The 20,867-nt window shown below is 33.9% G+C and overlaps 3 protein-coding genes across 3 annotated transcripts; 1 reads left to right on the top strand and 2 right to left on the bottom strand.

Moving 5' to 3' along the window:
* Positions 1-394: 394 nt before the first annotated feature.
* On the bottom strand, positions 395-973 carry LOC121800107. The gene has a single exon (XM_042199670.1). The coding sequence runs from the start codon at positions 922-924 to the stop codon at positions 478-480; it is 447 nt and encodes a 148-aa protein (XP_042055604.1). The 5' UTR covers positions 925-973; the 3' UTR covers positions 395-477.
* Positions 974-6,641: 5,668 nt separating this feature from the next.
* Positions 6,642-9,400, top strand: LOC121801537 (coiled-coil domain-containing protein 130-like). Its single transcript, XM_042201043.1, has 6 exons — positions 6,642-6,775; positions 7,281-7,343; positions 7,435-7,514; positions 8,164-8,272; positions 8,365-8,524; positions 8,606-9,400. The coding sequence occupies exons 1-6, from the start codon at positions 6,773-6,775 to the stop codon at positions 9,106-9,108; spliced, it is 918 nt and encodes a 305-aa protein (XP_042056977.1). The 5' UTR covers positions 6,642-6,772; the 3' UTR covers positions 9,109-9,400.
* A 5,281-nt stretch (positions 9,401-14,681) lies between these two features.
* Positions 14,682-17,820, bottom strand: LOC121800366 (transcription factor CYCLOIDEA-like). The gene has a single exon (XM_042199937.1). It carries the CDS (start codon positions 15,846-15,848, stop codon positions 14,889-14,891), a length of 960 nt encoding a protein of 319 aa, XP_042055871.1. The 5' UTR covers positions 15,849-17,820; the 3' UTR covers positions 14,682-14,888.
* Positions 17,821-20,867: the final 3,047 nt, after the last annotated feature.

Raw genomic sequence — 20,867 nt, 5'->3', positions numbered from 1 at the left:
CGGAGTAAAAAGCTAGGGGCAACGCGGGCATGGCACGTTGGAGCGGAGGTGCACGCCGTGTTCTTGACGATGCACCCCAACCATTTTTCAATTTTTTTATTCATTTACATCTTTAAAGAGGCTTTCAGAGTAAAAGGTTTTATGAAATATTAGTAAATTTAGGTTAGGTCACCTAGAGTTAATATTAATTGAATTGACCACGTAAGCAATTAATCCTACACGAAATCAACTCTTTAGAAAGACCAAGTCAATTTCAAAAGGCAGCAACCATTTATGACACTAGTTTACCAAAAAAAAAAAGAGGGGAATATGAAACAAATTAACTTTCCTCTCAAAAAATAAAATAAAAATTCACGACCATAAATTCGAAAAAGAAAAAAAGATTAAAAAACACTACACCAAAATTTCATAATTCATATAAACACTAAAGAAAAGGAAAGAAAAAAAAGAAAAGCTCCATATTATTACAGGATAGTATCAATAAACAGGAGCGTCATTTTCGTGCTGCGGAAAACTGATATTCTTCAACGGCGTCATGGATCCGTGGCGCGGCGACTTTGGCATCTCCGGAATCCTCTTTCCGTCGTAATCGTAGTAGATGACGCCGGAGAATTCCGGCGGCTGGCACTTCTCCCCCATCAAGATCGCCTTCTGCCACACCCCATTCTCCTCGCCGGAATCCGCCGCCGCAGCCGACTTCTTGCCGTGGATCAACGGCGACATGGCCTTCTGGCTTATCGCCGCCATCAGCTGCTTCGGCGACGGCAGCGGATGGCCGCTTTTCGAGCTCTCCTTCCGACCAATTCGCTTTGCATGCTTCGCACACAAACCTACCAAAACAGACACCGAAACAAACAGCCCCAACGCTACTGCGATTGCTGAGAAGCCCTCACTTTCATGGAATATCGGAATTGAACGAACCATTATTTATTTATTTATTTATTTTCTTCTTCTTGAATTCTTGAAATTTTGAAGGTGGTGAATGGAAATGAAATGAGAGAGAAGTGTTGTGTGTGTATATATATAAGTGTGTGTGTGGGGGGGGGGGGTGGGGGTTGGGGGGTAGGAAGGGACGTAGTCAACTTGGATTACTTGTGGGATTAATAAATGGTGGGGAATTAGTGCTTGATGGAAATTGGGGATAGGATCCCTGAAATGCACAGCAGGGGCTGCTGCCTCAAACAAATAATTAAAATAATATTATATTATATTAATTTATTTATTTAATTTATGTAATTATTTTATTTTGTTGTTTGAGGCAGCAGCCCCTGCTGTGCATTTCAGCACAGCAGGGGATCCTATCCCATGGAAATTGAGGTGTGTTTGGGTCATTTCATGATTAGGCAAAGTGTTGATAACAAAATTAAGGGGGTATGGAAAAAATGGGCCACTATAGATTTATCATGCTTTTGGAAGTTGGAGTTGGGGGATATTGAAATTAAATTGAACTAGAGTAGTAAAATATTGATGGTTGTTATGGGGGAATATTTTTGGTGGACAAATGGATGGTTCTTAGACACATGAGATAAAGTGATGAGTAGATATATCATATTGCAATGTCATTTTTATATGTGTGTATTGTATGAAGTGTTTTTTCTAAACATTATTAATGAAAATAATTAGATGGAAGGTATAGTATAGATAACAAGATAAGTAACAGACATGAATAATTAGGCGAAAACTAGGTGAGCAAAATGTCAGCTAGTGCAGTTGGGTCAACTGCAACTATGCAAGAAGTGGCATAGACCAAGTCTACCTATATACCTATCATATGGGAAATATACAGCCAAATAAACAGAGTTTACCGATTGATATGTCTATCAATGACACTTGCGATGCCAAAATTAATTAATCGGTTAATTCGATAGTGATTTTGGTGCTTAGTTTTAGCACCGAAATCCGTTGGTCTCGTCAAAAAGTTGTCGGAAAATCCATCGCTAAACAGACTTTTTTTTTCTTTTTTTTTTTGCAGTGGTTGACATTTGTTGTATGTAATTACTCTCATTAATCAATTTGCAAATTGGCAGTTTGACTATCAGATATGTAGGTATGGGGTGGTGACTTAGTCATATTAATTTGCAGGTTGGCAGTTTGGGGGTTTATCACTTTGCACTTTGTAGAATCTGCCTAACACTAATTAATTATCGATTTCAGTAGTTCTTTTATTTTTTAGATATATGTACCAGTAATACAAGTCGAATTAGAAAATTGTGAAGAACGGAGACCATAGTTTTTTTTAGTGATATGTTACTCATATAGTATTAGTAAATGCCACATTAATGTAGTTAATCTATTAGGTCTCGTGCTTTTCATTTTAACGCCGACTCGATTGTCCAATGATATTTTGTTCTCGTTGGTGCATGTACTTAATTTGTTTGTTTTATGTGAGAAGATATATAAAACAGAATTTGGATAAAATGTAAATAGATGATATAGTTTATTAGCAAGTTAGCAATTTAAGAACATTTACATCGTAAAAGAAAATAAGATAGCATTTTTTTTTGGAGTGGATATAGATTAAATTCCATGATCAGTTATATTTTATTTAATCAAAATGTTTTATGGTAATGGGCCAATGAAGAAGTACGACAAGGCCTAAAAACTTTGATTTCTTTAAAACTTTTAATCACGTATTTAAATGAATAAGAAAAGTTGAAACACCATCATCCTCTCAGTCACTGGCTGAGTGGCTAAAAAAAGTCTCTTTTTTCAAACTACCAATTGAATTTGAAGTTTAAAATTGGTTCGTGTATCTCAAATGGACAACAAATAATATAGAGCATGAAATTCAATTTTTTTCCCCCAAAGCCTCTAATTAAATGGACTCTGCCGAGATAGGGGAGGAGGCGCTTATTTGCTTCTTTGGGGGAAAAACTTTATTAAAAGTGTCACGGTTTGTGCTATCCTTGTTTTTCGGTAATAGTTGAAAAATGCGTTTCGTATATTAATGTTACGGACTCAATTTCCACATCGGTTGTGAGAACAACTGATGTGTGGTATATAGACTAAATGAGCTCTCTCTTCTAACAGACTAATCTTTTGGGATGAGTTCTCTGTTTGGTCTGAGAACAAATGATGTGGGTCATATAGACTAAATGAGCTCTCTCTCTTAGCAGGCTATTATAAATTAATCACATAGTGTCTACGGTTTTTTTACAATTAAGAACATTTCACTTTAAGACTAGCCGATTATAAAATATTATATCAGTTGGTCCCTCCATCTATAATTATGAGGTCAAATATTTCACAAAATCCCCCTTTAACTGGGTACCCAAAGATCTAAAGTTTCTGGTTTTATGCAACTTTCCTTTTTAAAACTATAATTACAATCTATATACATATATAGCTTGGATAACCTACACGTTGCTTTCATTATGTTGTTTAAAAAAGGTGTTAATTCTATCATGATTAACTATATCTATTTTTTTGGCTATGCCAACACTAGATAAATTTAGCGTGATGATTAATTCTGAAATATACGTAGTAGAATTTGACCTTATAGAATATGCTAATTAGTACTAGTACTATATTTTTGTTTGAGAAGGAAACTTTCAATTAATAAGCTCTGGATCTCAATGTACTTTAAAATAACTCTGGATTTGAAGCCAACAGAGAGAAAACAAGAATCCCAGAAATTAATCTGTTGCATATATATGACTTTCATCAATATCTAAACATCCAATAGAATAACATTCATTTTAAACATTAATATTGCAAGAATTTAAGGGCCAACCGGAGAAAAGGATTTCTCCACGTCGATATCCAGCTCATCACGTGCGCACCACACCCCAAAAATTAAATATTTCTAATGTAATCATTTCTCTATTTTTGACTAAACAATATTAATCGTACGATAATCTATCTAATGGGGTCTAAATTAAAGGAAAAATAAAACGATTTTCCCCTTATCTGCTGCCGTGCCGTCACAACTACTCATCTTTCTTGAAATTTCATTCATCGTTACATACATAGCGGCGATTAAAATGCCCATAAAACTTTATTCATCAAATTCCAAATCCATGCATTAATATCTATAGATCATAAACGGAAACTTAAAAAATGTAAGAAAAAAAATAATCATTCATATATCGTATCTTCTATATCCAATAAACTCTAAGCTTAATTCTCATCACCATACATATATACAACACTCACGATTCCCAAAAACTCAAATATATTGTGACTAATAAAAATTAATTTCGTAACATATCATGACACTAACCATGGAACCATATAACACAATATCAAATACTAGCACATAATATATGTACCAACGCCTTCGATCTCGGGCTTAATGGTGCAACGGGTTGGGACCGGTTGGTACCAAACGCTTCTCGACACCATAACGAGGGTCGATTTCACCTCCATCACCCGGATGTCGTCCTTCCCGGTGGCGGTGGCGTTTGAGGAATGGAGTGAAATCAAACTTAGTGCTAGCTAGTGCTCTTCGACGAGGGAGTGATCCGGCCGCCGGCATGGCCTTCTCGAGGTGGTGGAATTCATGTGAGAGAAGCAAGAAGAGGAGGAGAGAGAAGCAAAAGGAGTATAAAAGGAGAGGGATTTTCATGATCATAATAATGTGGGGAGTGTTGTTGGTGAAGGAGGAGAAGGGATTGATGAAGAGGAAGCATGGGGCAATGAAATAATAAGGAGAAAAAATGATGGCAAAATTTGTATAGTGAGATTGAGAAATTTAGAAGGCTTGACAGCTTGAATCTTATGGAGAAGAGGGTTGAAATTTAGAGGGTTTTGTGCTTGCTTCCATGTGTTAATTAAGCTAGTTAATATTGTAATTTAATGAGGGGGGGAGAATTATTTGGGGTGGGGGGCAGTTTCCAATAAATGTTGCTTAGAAATCAAGGAAGTAGAAAAAGGGTCATTATGTGGATTGTCAAAACCTGAATTATATATTGTTTGATTATGTTTGTGAATTGAATGATACTATATATATCTTGAAAGTGGGGGGCATATATATATGGTAGTCAAATTTCCTTCCCTCTTTTTGTGTAAATAAATAACTTTCTTTGGAAATATGTTGTACGAATATAGGCAATTGGTCAAATCCAATAATTAAATTAGGAATCGAGAATCGAAGGTCAACATCGGTTCATGTCACGGTATGTGTTTTATGATGAATTGATCCATAAAATAAAATGGTAAGTCATAAGTGCTCGTGTTATTATGTTAATTATTTACATTTTTTAAGATAGCTATATATACCTAATTTTATAACACGATTTTATGTGCCGACAAGTATATATAAATTGCATAATTCTTAGACCAAGAAATGCATCATGAAGTGTTTGAGAAAGGTGAAGAAATCATTAGTATTAATGGAAAAAAAAAAGAAAAGGAGAAGATTGACGAAGAAGAATAGCAGAATGAATATGGATCGATGGTCATATAGTGCTCATCTCTCTCTCTCACTCTCAATACACGCACACATACACTCACTTATACATACTCTATTTGAGAGATCATCTTTGGCTCCTAAAATAATTTACAATCATGATAGATCACAAAGCAGAAATTATATACGTTTGTGCGTATTCCATTGGGCCTCTAAATTTTTTAATAATATATATTTTGCTTACTTTTTCCACGTCAATTATGAGGTAAATAATTATTTAAACCTAATAACAATAGCACGTGAGTTGTTATTAACTTATTAGTAGTATTATTTTTAAAATCGTACCAAACTTATCACAATCTATTTGGGAAACATCAAATGGGAGCTAGTGAGAAGTTAAATTCTTCAATCTGACTATAAATTTATAGCAATGTTTCTCTAAAACACACTAATAGAAACTTATTTTTTAATTTCAATAAGATGGTAGTACAATATTTTTTGACTTAGTATTTCATGCTATTACTGTGAATATGAACCGAGTAGTTGTGGAACACCAATTGCACGATTAAATGATAATCAGCAAGAGAAGAAAACACAGCGATTACGTGGTTCGGCTCTAGGCCTACGTCCACAGGCAGAAAACTAGTGTATGTATTTATTGATCACTCAATGAAAGATTTACAAGAACGCTCTATTCCCTTGGAGATTTACAAGTGAAAACACTCTCAACTCGCTCGAAGTCAGCCTGCTCCGAGAGCACAAATGCACAGCTGAAAATCTCTCTTCTTCACTCGATCTCTCTTGAATTCTGTTGTTCTTGAATGAATGGAAGAATCGTCGCTACTTAAATGAAGTTAAGCTCAATCAATTCAGCTCAACCGCTAGCCTCTTCCCAAATTCTGTTATAACCGCCAATCCAACGGTTATCTTCCTTTCTCCTTGATCAAGCTGTCTTCCTTTTTTCTCCTTGATCAAGCTGTCTTCCTTTTTCTCCTTGATTAAGCTGCAGCTCCACCGTAGTCTGCAGCTTCACCGTACGCATGAGTCTTGATCTTGATCAGCTCAATACACTAACACTTACGTACTGTTTTGTAGGTGTTTCTCTGAAAAACTAACCCATCAAGTTGGGCTTGAAATATTAATAAAAAAATTCAGAGGCCCAATAGTATTGCCGTTATTTGCATAAACAGTTATCGAGTTACGGAGAATGGGCTTTCCGGCGGGAGCTGGCCCAAGTCCAAGTTATTAAACGGAATCGTAATTTCAATTTCCTCTGTACTATAAATAAAAAGGAAAGTATACACCCTCCCTCGATTGATTACTTTGATTAGTAACTCTTATCGAAAGATTCAAATCAATCAAAGCGCAAGGGATTGGTGCAAAAATCTCCACTTTCTTTCAACGATATAACCAGATCGCAAGATGGTATATAATTCTGTCCTGATGCTCTTATTGGCCACATCATTTTTGAGGGGTTTGGGTTTGAGCTATGGTTTTGTGATTGATTCATGAATAACAATGGCATGCTACGTGAACCGGCGAAGTATTTAATTAGGCTATGTGAAATTGAACTCGTTTGATTGATTGGAAGATTGAATTTGTTATGGGGGATCAGCTTTTGTTCTTAATTTCTTTTACAATGATTCGAATTAGGTCTTCGAAATCGAACGTGTTTTTTCTGAGAAACAGAATTCAATTATTCGTATGTAAATAGGAAAAGATGAATATTTTTCCCCTTAGGTTAAAACAGTTTTGATATTATGCTGATGCTGGGCATCTTAAAATTTTTATATGAAGATCGAAAATTCTACTATGTCTATTGTGATTCACCTTTTAGGTCTTTAAATTTGATTATTGATGCTTCGTTCCTTTTATTCTAATGAAAAGCCTTTTTTCCCGAGTGATTACATGTATATTTTGTTTCCTGCAGTCTACCCTTGCAGCAGCTCGGGCAGATAACTTTTACTACCCACCAGAATGGGAGCCAAAGAAGGCAAGTTTGTGTTTTAACTTCCTCACATGCATTGCTACAAGCATTTCTATTTGTTTATATGCTAAGAATCTTTTGTTGCATTTGTTTACAGGGTGGGTTGAACAAGTTCAATGGTCAGCATGCTTTGAGGGAGAGAGCAAGAAAATTAGATCAAGGCATCTTGATTATAAGGTACTGAACTGAGCTAGACTAGACTCTAGTTAACCTCTGTTGGTTGGCCCCTTGACTATGAATTTTGAAGATCATGTTTATTTGATTCTGGGTGCTTGACAGAGGAAAGTGATGTAGAGATTCATGGACTGGATATGGTTTTGAGTATTTATGTTGGTTATGTCACTTGTGGTAGAAAGTCCTTTCCTGTTTGAGTCAGTAATATACTAACGTGGTGTATGAGTCTTTTGAACACCAGGTTATACTCTGCTAGTTCTCCAGAGATTAGGTTTTACATAGTCATTAACTTTACAAGCAATAGTGATTCAATGAATGCTTGCGTACTTAGGTTGGGACATACCAAAAAAGAATACGTCTCACTTAGGCTGGGACGGAGGGAGTACATGTTTGATCCCAAGATGTAGTCTAGCATTCACAAATGGAAGGCATGATTTCTTTTAAATTCCTATTACGAGAATTTGATGAGATAAAGAATTTGGCTGCTTAGTATTTTGGTTATCGTGACTGTTTGTAGAACAATTCAATAAATGTTCATAGTTACTCGCTGAAGGAGCACCACACGTGTGAAAATGATGCTGTTTTATAAAGTTTGTACAGTCATTACATTTTGAGATTTCAATGTGTTTATCATTTGCTTTGGTTTTCACAGGTTTGAGATGCCTTATAATATTTGGTGTGGTGGTTGTGAGTCCATGATTGCAAAAGGTGTAAGGTTCAATGCAGAGAAAAAGCAAGTGGGGAATTACTACTCTACGAAGGTATTGTGTTTGCTTCAAACTGGATGGCGGATGCTGAACTTATTTGTAATTTTATCTGTTCTGCTTGTTATGAATACCTTCTTTTCTTGCAGATATGGAGCTTTAGTATGAAATCACCATGCTGCAAACATGAGATTGTTATTCAAACTGATCCACAAAATTGTGCTTATGTGATAATGAGTGGAGCCAGACAAAAGGTTGAGGAATATGATGCCGAAGATGCTGAAACATTGGTACTCCCTGTGGATGATGGTGAGTGTTGTGTATATACAAATAAATGCACCTGGATACATGATCCCTCCCTGAACTAACCCTTACTTTCCTCTGTTTCAGATAAGAGTAAGCTAGCGGATCCATTTAAGCGGCTTGAACACCAGGAAGGAGATATGAAGAAAAAGAAAGAAGCCGAGCCTGTACTGGTACGCCTGCAGAGAATATCAGACTCCAGGCATTTAGATGATTATGCATTAAACAAATTACTGCGTGCAAGGCTTAGGAATCAAAAGAAAAGAGTAGCTGAAGAAGAAGCTAGTTCTCGGAAATCAGGATTTGGGTTAAGACTTCTTCCAAGTTCTGAAGAGGATGCAAGATCTGCTAAACGTATTAAATTTGCTACGAAGTTTGAGAAGAATAGAAAAGACAAGAGAGCTCTAATTCAAGCAGCCTCAATATTTTCTGGATCAACTTCTTCTGCCTCTGATAAAAGGCGTTTGGAGCTTGAAGCTAAGAGGAGAAAAATTAATGCTGCCACTGCATCAAAGCTGTTAGCTGGAGGATACAAACCATCTTCATGGGCTCGTGATTCTCTCCCACCTCGGAAATCCATCAGATCCTAGTGTGATAACATCTATGTCGGCAACCTAGCATAGAAGATCTGAACTCTGGCCATCGGAGAGATGGATGGGTCGATATCCGTATCAGTTGCTTTCTTTAGATATTTCCCAAATTTACTTTTTTAGATATTTCCCAAATTTACTTTCTCAGTTTGTAAATATTGTGTACACTGGAGCCTATGTTTCTTTGACCTCAGCACTCTTTGTTTGTATTTTCGTGTATTGTTGGATTGAGATACCATTTTCACTTGCCACTTTCCTCGTTGGTAATAGCATAAATTTCATTGTTCCTGATCGTGTAGTTGTCTCATTTTTTTTTTCTTTGTTTTTGTCTTCTTTTATGACTTACTCCATTTTATAAAAGATTGATTTTTGGATTAGTTTCTTTATAACCTGCGCATATGTCACGATCGACCTAAAAATTTGATCTATGCATCAGACAAGAACATCCTTGATGTTGTTCAAATAGTTTTCCGAATGCAACACATGCTTCATTCTATTACCATCTACAGAAGAATTTAACTTCATACGAAGCTCAGGTTGCATCCATTTTAAAAAATGTGGTGTACAATTATCGAGATGAAGACTTTAAACATTTATTTTCCGGACTGAGATGAAATAAAACAAGTGTGGCTACAGTATAAAGAGTAGTAGTTTTTTAATTGCGCACAAATTTTGGTTACTTTTTGGAGTACTTTTTTATTTTGCTATATTGCTTTTACTATGTTATAGTAATTGATATACAACTAAAGAGTGGTTTTGTAATTGTAATTTCTCCTAAATTTTGTTGATGTCAGAGCAATTTTTTTGGATATAGTAAAACATTTCGAATATATTTATTTTATTATATAGAACTACTAAAAAAGTATACTAAATATAACCTACAAAAAGAAATACTCCAAGTCTTGTTTTTTCTTAGTCCTCATTTCTAGAAAAGAGAAGAAAAATGCATTCATTTTGATTTTTTTACGAATAAATATGAGTATTCATCAAATAATCAGCTTCACGATCATGGAAAAAGGGCATCCAAGAAATGATGGCTCCGATACATAGCAAAATTATTGTTAATTAAACATATTATTTCCTCAACTTATAAATTCATACAATAAAATGCACCACTTTTGTAAACATAGGTGCTAATGCTATACACAACATTGAGGGATGAAATTTGAAGCGTATAATAAGCTACCTAACACTTCCCCTTCTCCACGCAATAACCCACAATTCAACTGCTACAACTCTCAGATGGTAGGCTACACAAATACAACTGTATATCATGCCAAAAAAAAATTAAGTTCAAGATTTACTTTTTCTAAGTGCTAGATTTACCTTTCCAGCTATATCTTTTCTTTTCCGCTATGATCCAAGGATATACTTAATATAATTGCCCCAATCACATATCGGTATGATCATGAAGTACAAATAAATACTATATCTACGCATGTATGTCTGTGTAAATCTATAGGCAGATTCTATAATCTTGAAATTGGCTGCCTATTATTGGACATATATTCCACTTTAAACATCTTACATTGAACCATGCAATAAGAGACAAAATTTAGCAACATTACTCTTGTTTCTTTTTTCTACCAAAATCTGCATGCGCATGCTTTAATTTCCTGTGTGTGTTTGACAGAACAAAATCGCAGGATATGAGGATTTCTACTTCCAAATTTATAAACCTGCCCTATATCTAACATTTTCTGCTACATTCACATAGCTAAACACTTTTCACAATCTGCATTCAGTTGGAAACAATATGGAATTGTGAGAGATTTCAAGATTCATCTTCCTAAACAGGTGAGCTTTTAATTCAAGAATTGGAGTCTTTCAAGAATTCTAGCTACTTCAGATTTGATTAGCATTTCTTAGGTTAATTTGGTGCTAATTGTTAAGCTGATAAAAAAATACCCAATTTGGGCTCTCTCTTAGAATTAACAAACAAGGGTGGATTAACCATGTCTAATTCAGTTTGATGTGTGTGTGCCGACGACATTCATTGCCTTGATAGTTCGAATATTGGGGTGATCACGACTCCATAGTACTAGTAATAAATAAAACATAAAGTTATGTAGCTACTGAAATTTAAATGAATTTATTCTTTTCTTGGTATTGTATAATGGGGATCATAGATTTGCAGAAATAATGAAAGGGGTTGCTCACTTGCTCTATTTGAGCTGATTTTGCTGGGTTTTAATCTTATACCAATAACCAATGATATCATAATTTTTCATCAAGTTTTGTTTTTTAGTGCATAATGGTCGTCATTATCATCTTTATTTCTGGTGTCACAACTCACAACCCCACATTTAAAGATGATTCGTCTCTGTCATGTGGTCCGGTTTATGTATAGATCATAGTCCAAATTCATTCAATATTTCTGCTTGTAAACTATTTGTTTTTTTTTGGTGGGAGTTTTACTATATTTATATTTTGAATTTGCTAAATGCCAAGTCGTGGCTTGACTACATTATTGCTGCAGCAGAAAAACACAAAGAATATGTTCAATGATTCAACTTTCTCCTCCAAAGATATTTGGGAAGTAGATTTGGATTTTTCCAGTCCAAATGAAAAGGACTGATGAAGCATAATAAACCAATTGTTGATGCAGCGGAATAGGATATCATTATCTAATTAATAGTTAAAGGACAACTAGGATCATAGGAAGTTTGACTGTTAACTTTACATTATTTTTTAGTATACATACATGTGTGTGTGTGTGTGTGTGTGTCTTATTTTAAGGTTCCATTTTGCAGTGAGAATGAAAGGAAAATACAAATCTGGGTTTGCAGTGATATGCAAATGAGGTATGTATAAGAAATAATTGCTTCACAAAACTCACGGATACTAACGCAGAATGTCTTATGCCTTGTTGTTTTCTCCCACCATTATTTTGTCTCTAGTCGACTGCATTTATTACACATATTTAAACCCTTTCCAAAACTCTATGAAAATCGATAACCCTAAACACTATGATTGTAGAAAGGATAAAAACCTCGATTTGTTTCTTAATTATTTATCAAAATTTGTCAAACTATAACTTTTAAGTCGCCCGTCCAAACACACCCTAAGAATAAGCAGTGTTGTTAGACAATGCAATAAAGGAATATTAATCTCATTGAATACTATAAATACATCTGTAGTTGAAACTTTAAAACCTTGAGGTAGAGCAACTGATGATCAAATCTTAAATTTTATTTCAAAACTGGTGTTTTGGGCTAACTTCATCGCATTCATTTACGTATTATTAGAAATCTTGCATTCATGTTAAAAATCTACCGATTCTTAATACTACTATTACTATGATTCCCTTTTTTATGGATCGGTCTTTAATGTTTCTGATATAGTGCCTGGCTATTATTATTATGATTGTTATTATTATTATTATTGTTATTATTATTATTATTACTGTATTATTATTATTATTATTATTATTATTATTATTATTATTATGTTGTGACAATTAAAGATGTGCTTTAGGTCAACTCGAGCCGTATGAACGCAAATCACACAAGATTATACATACATACATACAATTGACTTCACTTAGCAAAATTTGGTGGGACAATCAAACTTACAAAATTTTACTACTCCACCAAAGTCACTAAGTTTCTCATTGATCAATTAACTTTGCAAACGACATTAACCAAGGCGTGAAAGCCTTGCCAACAAATTTATTGATAGTGGTTGAGGGTTTATATGCTGAAATAAATAATACAACTAATTACCTACTCATGGTTTATGAGTATTTAGTAAGGCTTTTTTTCAGCAAAATAACAGACACTCGATAAAACGTCTGTAACATAAATAGAAGCGTTTAATAGCTATAATAAGTGTATAGTACTACTAATTATTTTGCTTTTGTTTGATTATTCCTATTTGTACCTAATTGTACATTTCTGTTGTCCTCCCACCTTACTCCAAAATTAAAAATTACTCCAATATTATTCATAAACTAAGCGTCTCAAAGAGTGTCAATGAAACACTTTACTTTGTTTCTACTAGCATATACTCCCCCACTCCCAGTAATATAATTGATTCGTATTCCTTTTCGATTCGTCGCAAGATAGCCGGGTCATTTTATTTTTTGGAAAAAAGACTTTATTCTTTCTCCTGATGTACTCTTTCTTTCTTTATTCTCTCATAATTTAATCTTTAAACACAAATTTCTTAAATTTCGTGCACAAGAAAAAAGCCTCAATTAATTAACTTGAGAATGAGAGAAAAAACAAAAAAAAAAACCGTGCCGTCACCTTAATCGGAACATAAGTGTTTTGAATTACTATATACTAGTACATGCTTTATTTGAACATCATTTGTAAGTGTCGTTCACATTTCGTCAATGTTAACATTATTTTGTTGTATTTATACTTTATTTGTTTTTATTCTAATTATACCTCGAAATTATTATCCACACCATTAGTTTTATAAATTATATATGTATGAAAGCTCGATTTATTTTACTATTTTCTTTATATATCCAAATACATAAATGAAAGAACAAATTGAGCTTTAATTTATGCAATTTATTAAACTGATGATATAAGTAACAATTTTGAAGTGCTATAACCATACTACATATAACAAAATATAGATGATGCTCGCATAAAGTATACTAATATAACTAAAGTCAAATTTTAGCCACTCTCTAATTGTGGTTTTCAGTAAGGTGTGGTTGAATACATCCTAGGTTAAACTTCTAACTTATAATGCTGCAGAGATTAGATAGCTCATATCTACATTTGAAAATTTCCAGGAAATAAGGAAAAATAACAAAGAAAGAAAACTAGTGAATATAAAAGTGAACTGTCAGTGCAGATCAGATCGATTTCACAGCTAGCCCAAGTAATTAAAATATCATATATAGGTTTCTGATAAATAATCAGCTGAATGTATAGCTTCACACACACACAGACTCACTCGCAGACCAAAATTACCAAATTAATGAAGAAAAATAAATGTATGATCAATCCCTTCTCTACCACAACCAATCTATATTTATAACAAATAGTCATTGTAGTAGTTTTTACTACTCCCCAATTCCGGTTGTTCATCAGAATAACTGAAATTTATTGCTTATAATTTATGTATACAATGCAATGTTCCTATATAAATTCCAAACTGCCTCACGTAAACGTCGAACTGAATTACAGAAAAACTAGCGCTAGAAACAAAGAGTTTTAAAAATTCATCTTTGAAAAAAAAAGCTTCATTTTGCATCTCAGGTACTACTAAATTTTCAAGTGTTTTTACCTCACATATAGTTTTATATTCCATCACATTACCGCAAGATATCATTATCCGTTCAATATTTCATTGGATTATTGTAAACTACCATCTTATATTACAAAATGTGATTATAACTTGAAATCATGCCTTCAAACAATATAAGTAAGATACTAGTACTACTTAATTACTTAGGCAACAATATGTTCTTGGAAAAAAGCCTCTTCATAAGTTTGAATTGATCAATTGAATGCTTGGTTTCAACTAACATATTGAAGTTTAGCAGATAGCCCCAAGTCCCAACAGATTTGCTTAATTAGTTGCCAATTTCAATTATTAGGATGGAAATATATCACATAAACAAAAGGGTAGATTTCCTTAATTCCTCAGCAATACAAAAATCAGTGCAATAATTGGATTATGTTTAAGACTAGGGCAATAAATTCATATAGTAGTATTTATTTAACCCTATCGGCAAAGGATTATTACATTCAAAAGCTAGGGATTGAAAAGAGTCGAACTGAATCATAAATATTTTACACATAGAGCCCTCAAAATTATTGATGAAACAGTGGAAAATCCGGGGTGGTGGCCGAGTACATTGAGTTGTGATTACCTGCATAATTTAGTCTGTCCAGGTCCCAGTTTTCGAGAAATCCCATGAAACTGGTGGTGGGATCGGTGCAGCAAGAGACAGCAGCAGCAGCAGCAGCAGCAGCAGAGCTAGAATTCCCCAGAAGCTTCTCGATTGTTCCGGCATCGGAGGGCGGCTGGACGAAAGGGGAGTAATCCTCTAAGGTAGGGGTGGAGTCGATGCGCTTCCCCATCATCTTCTCCTCTGTTCTGCTCCGCGCCCTCTCCCTCGCCTTCTCCCTCGACTCCCTCGTATTTCCTGTCTTCCGACCCTTTTTCTCCTCCAAACCCCCGTTGTTCGAGCAGTTCTCCTCGATCCCGGATATTACCTCGCATTCCGACACGAACGATTCCGTCTTTCCATCGCTCATTGTGATGGAAACATTGTTTTCTCTCTCTCCCACATCCATCGCCAGCTCCTTGATGGCCTTCTTCGATTTCGTGAACAGCCACTCGATCGTCTTGCTCGCTTTGTCGTACCCCAACATGTCTTGGAGATCGAAGAATTTCCTTGCCACTTGAAGGGAGAGCCTCATTCTCCTGTCCCGGATCCCCTGCGCCGTGCAAATCTTGCTGTGCCGGTCCTTTTTCCCGGTCCGCTTCCTTGGAGGGGCGGCCGCGACTGCTTGTTTCTGTTTGGGGTCTTTTTTGGTGGGATGGGAGATTTTTTTGGGGTAATCTGATGAAGAGGGTGGTAGGGTTGTGGGGATTGAGGGTTTGGGGAGGATTTGGTGCAAGGGAAGCTCGTGTTCGTCGAAGAATGGGGAGGGGAAGTTGGAGAAGAATGGGGATTCATCGAGTTTGGAGATGATAGGGTTTTGAATTTGATCGTAAAGCTGAAAAGGAGGCTTTTTGAAAGAGGGGTTTTCTCCAAATGGGAACATTGCTGTGGGTGTCTTGGGCGTTGCTAGCTACTACTTGTTTTTGTGTCCTTTTTTCATTACTTTGTTGGTGGAGAAAGAATGCACAATCTCATTAGAGAGAGAGGTGGTGCTGCAACTGCAACTTGGTAGTGAATGTTAGGGCAAGAGCGTGGCTAAAGTGATGCAAGTACAATCTAGAAGATGATGGCAATATAACATGACTAGGTAGGGATTGAGGAAGTGGGGTCGATTATTAGCATGATTAAATCTCTTGTTTTTTGTTTAATTAAGTGTTTAGGGATAGTGGCATGTAATAGCCCCACGTAATTAGTAGTAATAGATTAGATTGGAAATTAAGCTAAACGTGATATAATTTGACCAAGTGTAGTAGTATGTATCTAGAAAGAAAAACCTAACTCTTTCCAACCGGTTATAGTTAGACTTAGTTTGTCCCCCTTTTTCATTTTGTCAAATGCAAGTCCAAGCTTCTAGCAATTTTTGTGAATCATAAAGCCCAAAAATAAGATTCTATTCATGAAAAAAAAAGAATTAAAAAGGCCTAATTGAATGCTACACACATATCAGTCTTGTAGTTAATTGTTCATTAGAGGAAAGTGAAGAAAGAAATTAGGTTTTATTCTTTTAGATATCCTTATTCACAAGATTTTCTATCATGTAATTTTAGGGTTGTTGATTCTTGAAGCCTTTTTTATGGAAGGCAAAATATCTGATGAAGATTAAGTATCCATATATATCCAATTTGTGTTCTTCATCTGATATTTGTTATCATCGGGCATAACAATTTCAAAAAATATTGCACACTGGTGCAATATTTAGATCACATAATATGCACACTGGTGCGACATAAAATTGCATTTGAGGCTTGGTCGGCTGGGATTTTAACTAAAGAAAGCGATGCCTATATATAGGTATATTATTGATGCATGGGTAGATTGTCAAATATTATTAAATATACTAATTTTTAATTTATGGCCTTATCTTTGTCTTTATTAACTTCCTTTTTCACTGCACTCCCTGTTTGTACAATTTTGTTTTTTCTGTCTCTTAAAAGAATTCTTGGATCCTTCATATCAGTTCCCTCTTTTTTTATAGAATTTCTAGTCACATTATAATATTTTTTATTACTACTATGTTTAACATGTGAAGTTTCTTAATTACTAGTACTAACTTTTTTAGAGATAGATCTTCAAAGTGTTCAATTAGTATTCATATATGTTGTGATCAACTCACATGGGAGCAGGTGAGGATAGGGCTACTCGTAGGTGATGGACGAAGACTGATCTTAGCTGCTTTAATTTATTTTAAGATTTTTACTCATAGTTAATTAACGAATGGAGATCAAAACAACATATAGAGTGGTAATTTGCCTCCAAAATCCCAACTTATTTACCCTAGATTAATACTAATGATTTAATTTAATTTAATTTAATTTAATTTAATTTTATGATGTATTTTTGTTGTTTAGACATGTAGGTAGGTGTCCTCAAAACACATAGGGACTATATGGGTAGGACAATTATTAGAAGCTGTATTTAAAACTGCTTTATTTCCATTGAAGGCCATGTTTCTTTGACTGTATGACTATATGTCTCTTTCACTAATAAGTCTAAAGTTGATCTGAAACCCTATCCCCCTTTTTATTTCATTTTCATCCACCACTTGCTAACTCAGTAAGAGAGAGAGAGAGAGAATCGAAAATAATTTACAACGAGAGAAATCAAAATCAATTTTATTACACACTCAAGTCTAAAGAAGTTTGTAATTGTGAGAATCTCACAGTTGGCTGCAACTAAAATTACTCCAAATAATTGTTTCTATATTAATTCGAACTCCTTTAATCAGTTAATAAGCGGCTGGATATAATCCCTCACGCTACAATTAAGTAAATTAAATACACTCCTAGTTAATGTGAATATATGATATCAATTAGTTATCATATAAAACAATAATCATCAACTAATCAATTTAAGAACAATTCTTGTCGACCAATCATAAATTACCTTTACTTACTACTCCTAATATAGATTTCGTGGTTAACTAATTAGCTTATATAGAAAACTTAAATAGAATCACGAATTAAATTCAAATTAATTTTCAGCGTGATATCTATATCTTTATTTTTATTTATATTTTCTTAATTGTCATTCAACTATATACTGTCACCACATATGTAGCAAACACGAAGAATCTTTGCTGCATTGACTCGATGTTGGCTTAATACTTGCTGAATTTCTCGTTTCAAAAGAATTTTTTCAAAGTCACAATATATCTGAAAAGGAAAGGAACTGCATACCACATCAAGCCATTTCCCCTCTTTCTTGGGGTTACATTACATGTATAGATAGTACTGATCTATATATTATACCCAATACAATAATTCGAATTATTGAGATCAATTAGGAATCGTCATTAATTATACATAACCACAAATTTGATTTCCTATTAATTAATCATCCAATCGTGAGACGTCGATCGAGATAATATAGCTGTTCACCATATGCTTTGAAGTTCAATTGGGTCACAGATTATATTGATATTTAATTAAATCTGTGAAACTATTATTTGTTCTTGTGTTCCTAAATTTTCAGACAGTGGTATTCTAAGTAGAACTCAAGTTGGAAAGACTTGAGTTTGATTTGATACAAGTCTGTCAAATTTGAGGTGTCCCACTTCAACACATATTGCGACAACTAGACACCCTATTTACTAGATATTCTCTCCCTATATTGTTTTGAAATAATTTTTTTATCCTTCATATTTTGAAGTGATAATCATGTACAAGTCACCTCGAAAAAAAAAAGATGCATTGTCCGATTAATGGGGTATATGAAGTACTATAATAAGTCACCTAAATAGCATCTCAACTACCGTATCCAAAATCTCTGCAAATTAATTAAGACCAATTATAGGTGATTATTTGAGAATGTCAATTGGGTCGGATTCGCTATAATGATCGGATCTTTTATTTAGATGAATATTGTATTTGTCCAGTATACCTTCAAATTAACTATTAATTGATGATATAAAATATTGGCTAGCTAGAACTATAGATCATCTTCGGTATTTAGATTACGTGCATATTAATTAGTACTCCCTCCGTCCCTGAAGAGTAGTACAGTATGAAAAAAAAATTTGTCCGTTATTGAAAAGTATGACCTTTCTAATTTTAAAAATTATTTTCTCTCTAATAAGATGAGATCTATTTTCTATTAATAATACTTTAAAAACTTTTTCTTCCTATACCCTTTTACTTTACTAATTATGCTTTAAAATCCAGGTTAAATCAAATGTTCATACTATATTTATGAATAAAGGGAGTAAAAAAATTGTGAGCATGAAAAGTGAAATGGTGAAGTTGAAAATACACGTGTATAATGAAATGACATCAAAGTCCACGTGATTTGATGAATGATAGAAACAACACAACATTTATGGTCGTCAAAATACACATGTTTTGACACCTCACCTATCGCTGCAGAACTCGGACCACAACACTGTAAAATGGCTTCATCTCTATTTTCTTGATTTTTCTAATTTCTGACCTTCCAAAACATTCAATGCACCAATTATTATAGTATCACGGAATTTATTTATGCTTGCATCTTCGATTAAAGTTAAAAAAAAAATTTAAGCAATGAATAATTTCTGTTAAGAACATGGACAAAGAAGAAATTACGTAAAATAAATTAATCATTTTCTTAATAATATCCAATTTATATAATTATTTAAATAAATTTTTAATAAATGATTAAAAATTAAAATAAATCAATAAACTAACATAAGATTATATGTTTAAGGCAATGTGGATAGTTAGGTTGAAGCTCGGACCAAATTCTAACCTAATATTGTGAAGCCCATATCCAAAAGATTAAGTCAAACTAAAATTGTGATAGTAGATAATGGGCTCTTGCACACTGTATTTAGAATATCAAATGGACAATGTGAATCGTAACTGTAGACATATACCAATCAAGTTCGGCCCATTAAAAGAGCTGGACTTATATTGTCTTTATGAAGGAGGGGGGGGGGACATTTTTCTTATCCGACACGATAATTCGATACGACTTTGCAAGCATGTATAGAGTTTGGGTCCTTATAGGGTCGACTTAATAAAAATCCGAAGACTTCGGGTTGGGTAGAGTTTGGGTATGTGTATTCCGTTAAGAAAAAAAATATTTTTCTTTATTAAATAAATAAATATTCAACTTTAATTTTAATTATTTTTATTAATTAAACGTTTGTAATTCGTGGATGTCGTTTTAACATGAGTCCAATAAAGTTTAATCTTATGCAGTCTGGGCTTGAAGACTTTATTAGAGTGGCAGCTCTACTTTCGGCCAAGGCAAGAATTAGGACAGCATGTTTTGCCATGATATATATAAGCAGAGCCTTATAGTTCTACTGTTCTAAAAAAAAATTAAATAAGGAAGTCTAATTACTTTTCACATTTGCTACTTCAAAATAATAATTTTGTTTCAATAAAGTTTAGAACATAATTTATGCTTATGTCTTAAATCATCCCATCTACATACCGAGAATTACTCAGTAATTATTGTTTGTTACAAATAACAAGACCAAATCATGGTTGACGTGCAAATGGTTGAAACTTGATTTTGAGTTCAAAATTATGTATCCAAATTTAATAAACTTGACGTTTAGTTTACAAATTGCATATAATTATAAATTAAATGTTAGATTCTAGCAGATATTTAATCACTTTTAATCATGAGGCCTACAATTGCCGTTGATTTTGACTTTTCATTTTTAACTACTTTGATTTATTCAATATGAAAATAATTGGATTCGTAAATCAAGTGTCATAATATGTCTAGTTCCACCCAAAAAGAAAAAAAAAATTTGGATACTAATTAATTTGCCTGCCAATTAATCACATTACTTTCCGACAAATAGACAAGGTTAGTTTTTATAATTCATGACACTTGACCACTTAGATTTTTCTCGGTCCACTAACACGAACCATCCCTTTCATCAAATTCTCTTTTTTTAAAAAAATTAAAG

This window comes from Salvia splendens, chromosome 4 (genome assembly GCF_004379255.2).
Source record: "Salvia splendens isolate huo1 chromosome 4, SspV2, whole genome shotgun sequence".
NCBI classification, from domain to species: Eukaryota; Viridiplantae; Streptophyta; class Magnoliopsida; order Lamiales; family Lamiaceae; genus Salvia; species Salvia splendens.
Note: the sequence above shows the minus strand (reverse complement) of the source record. Positions and strands in the feature narration are given on the sequence as shown.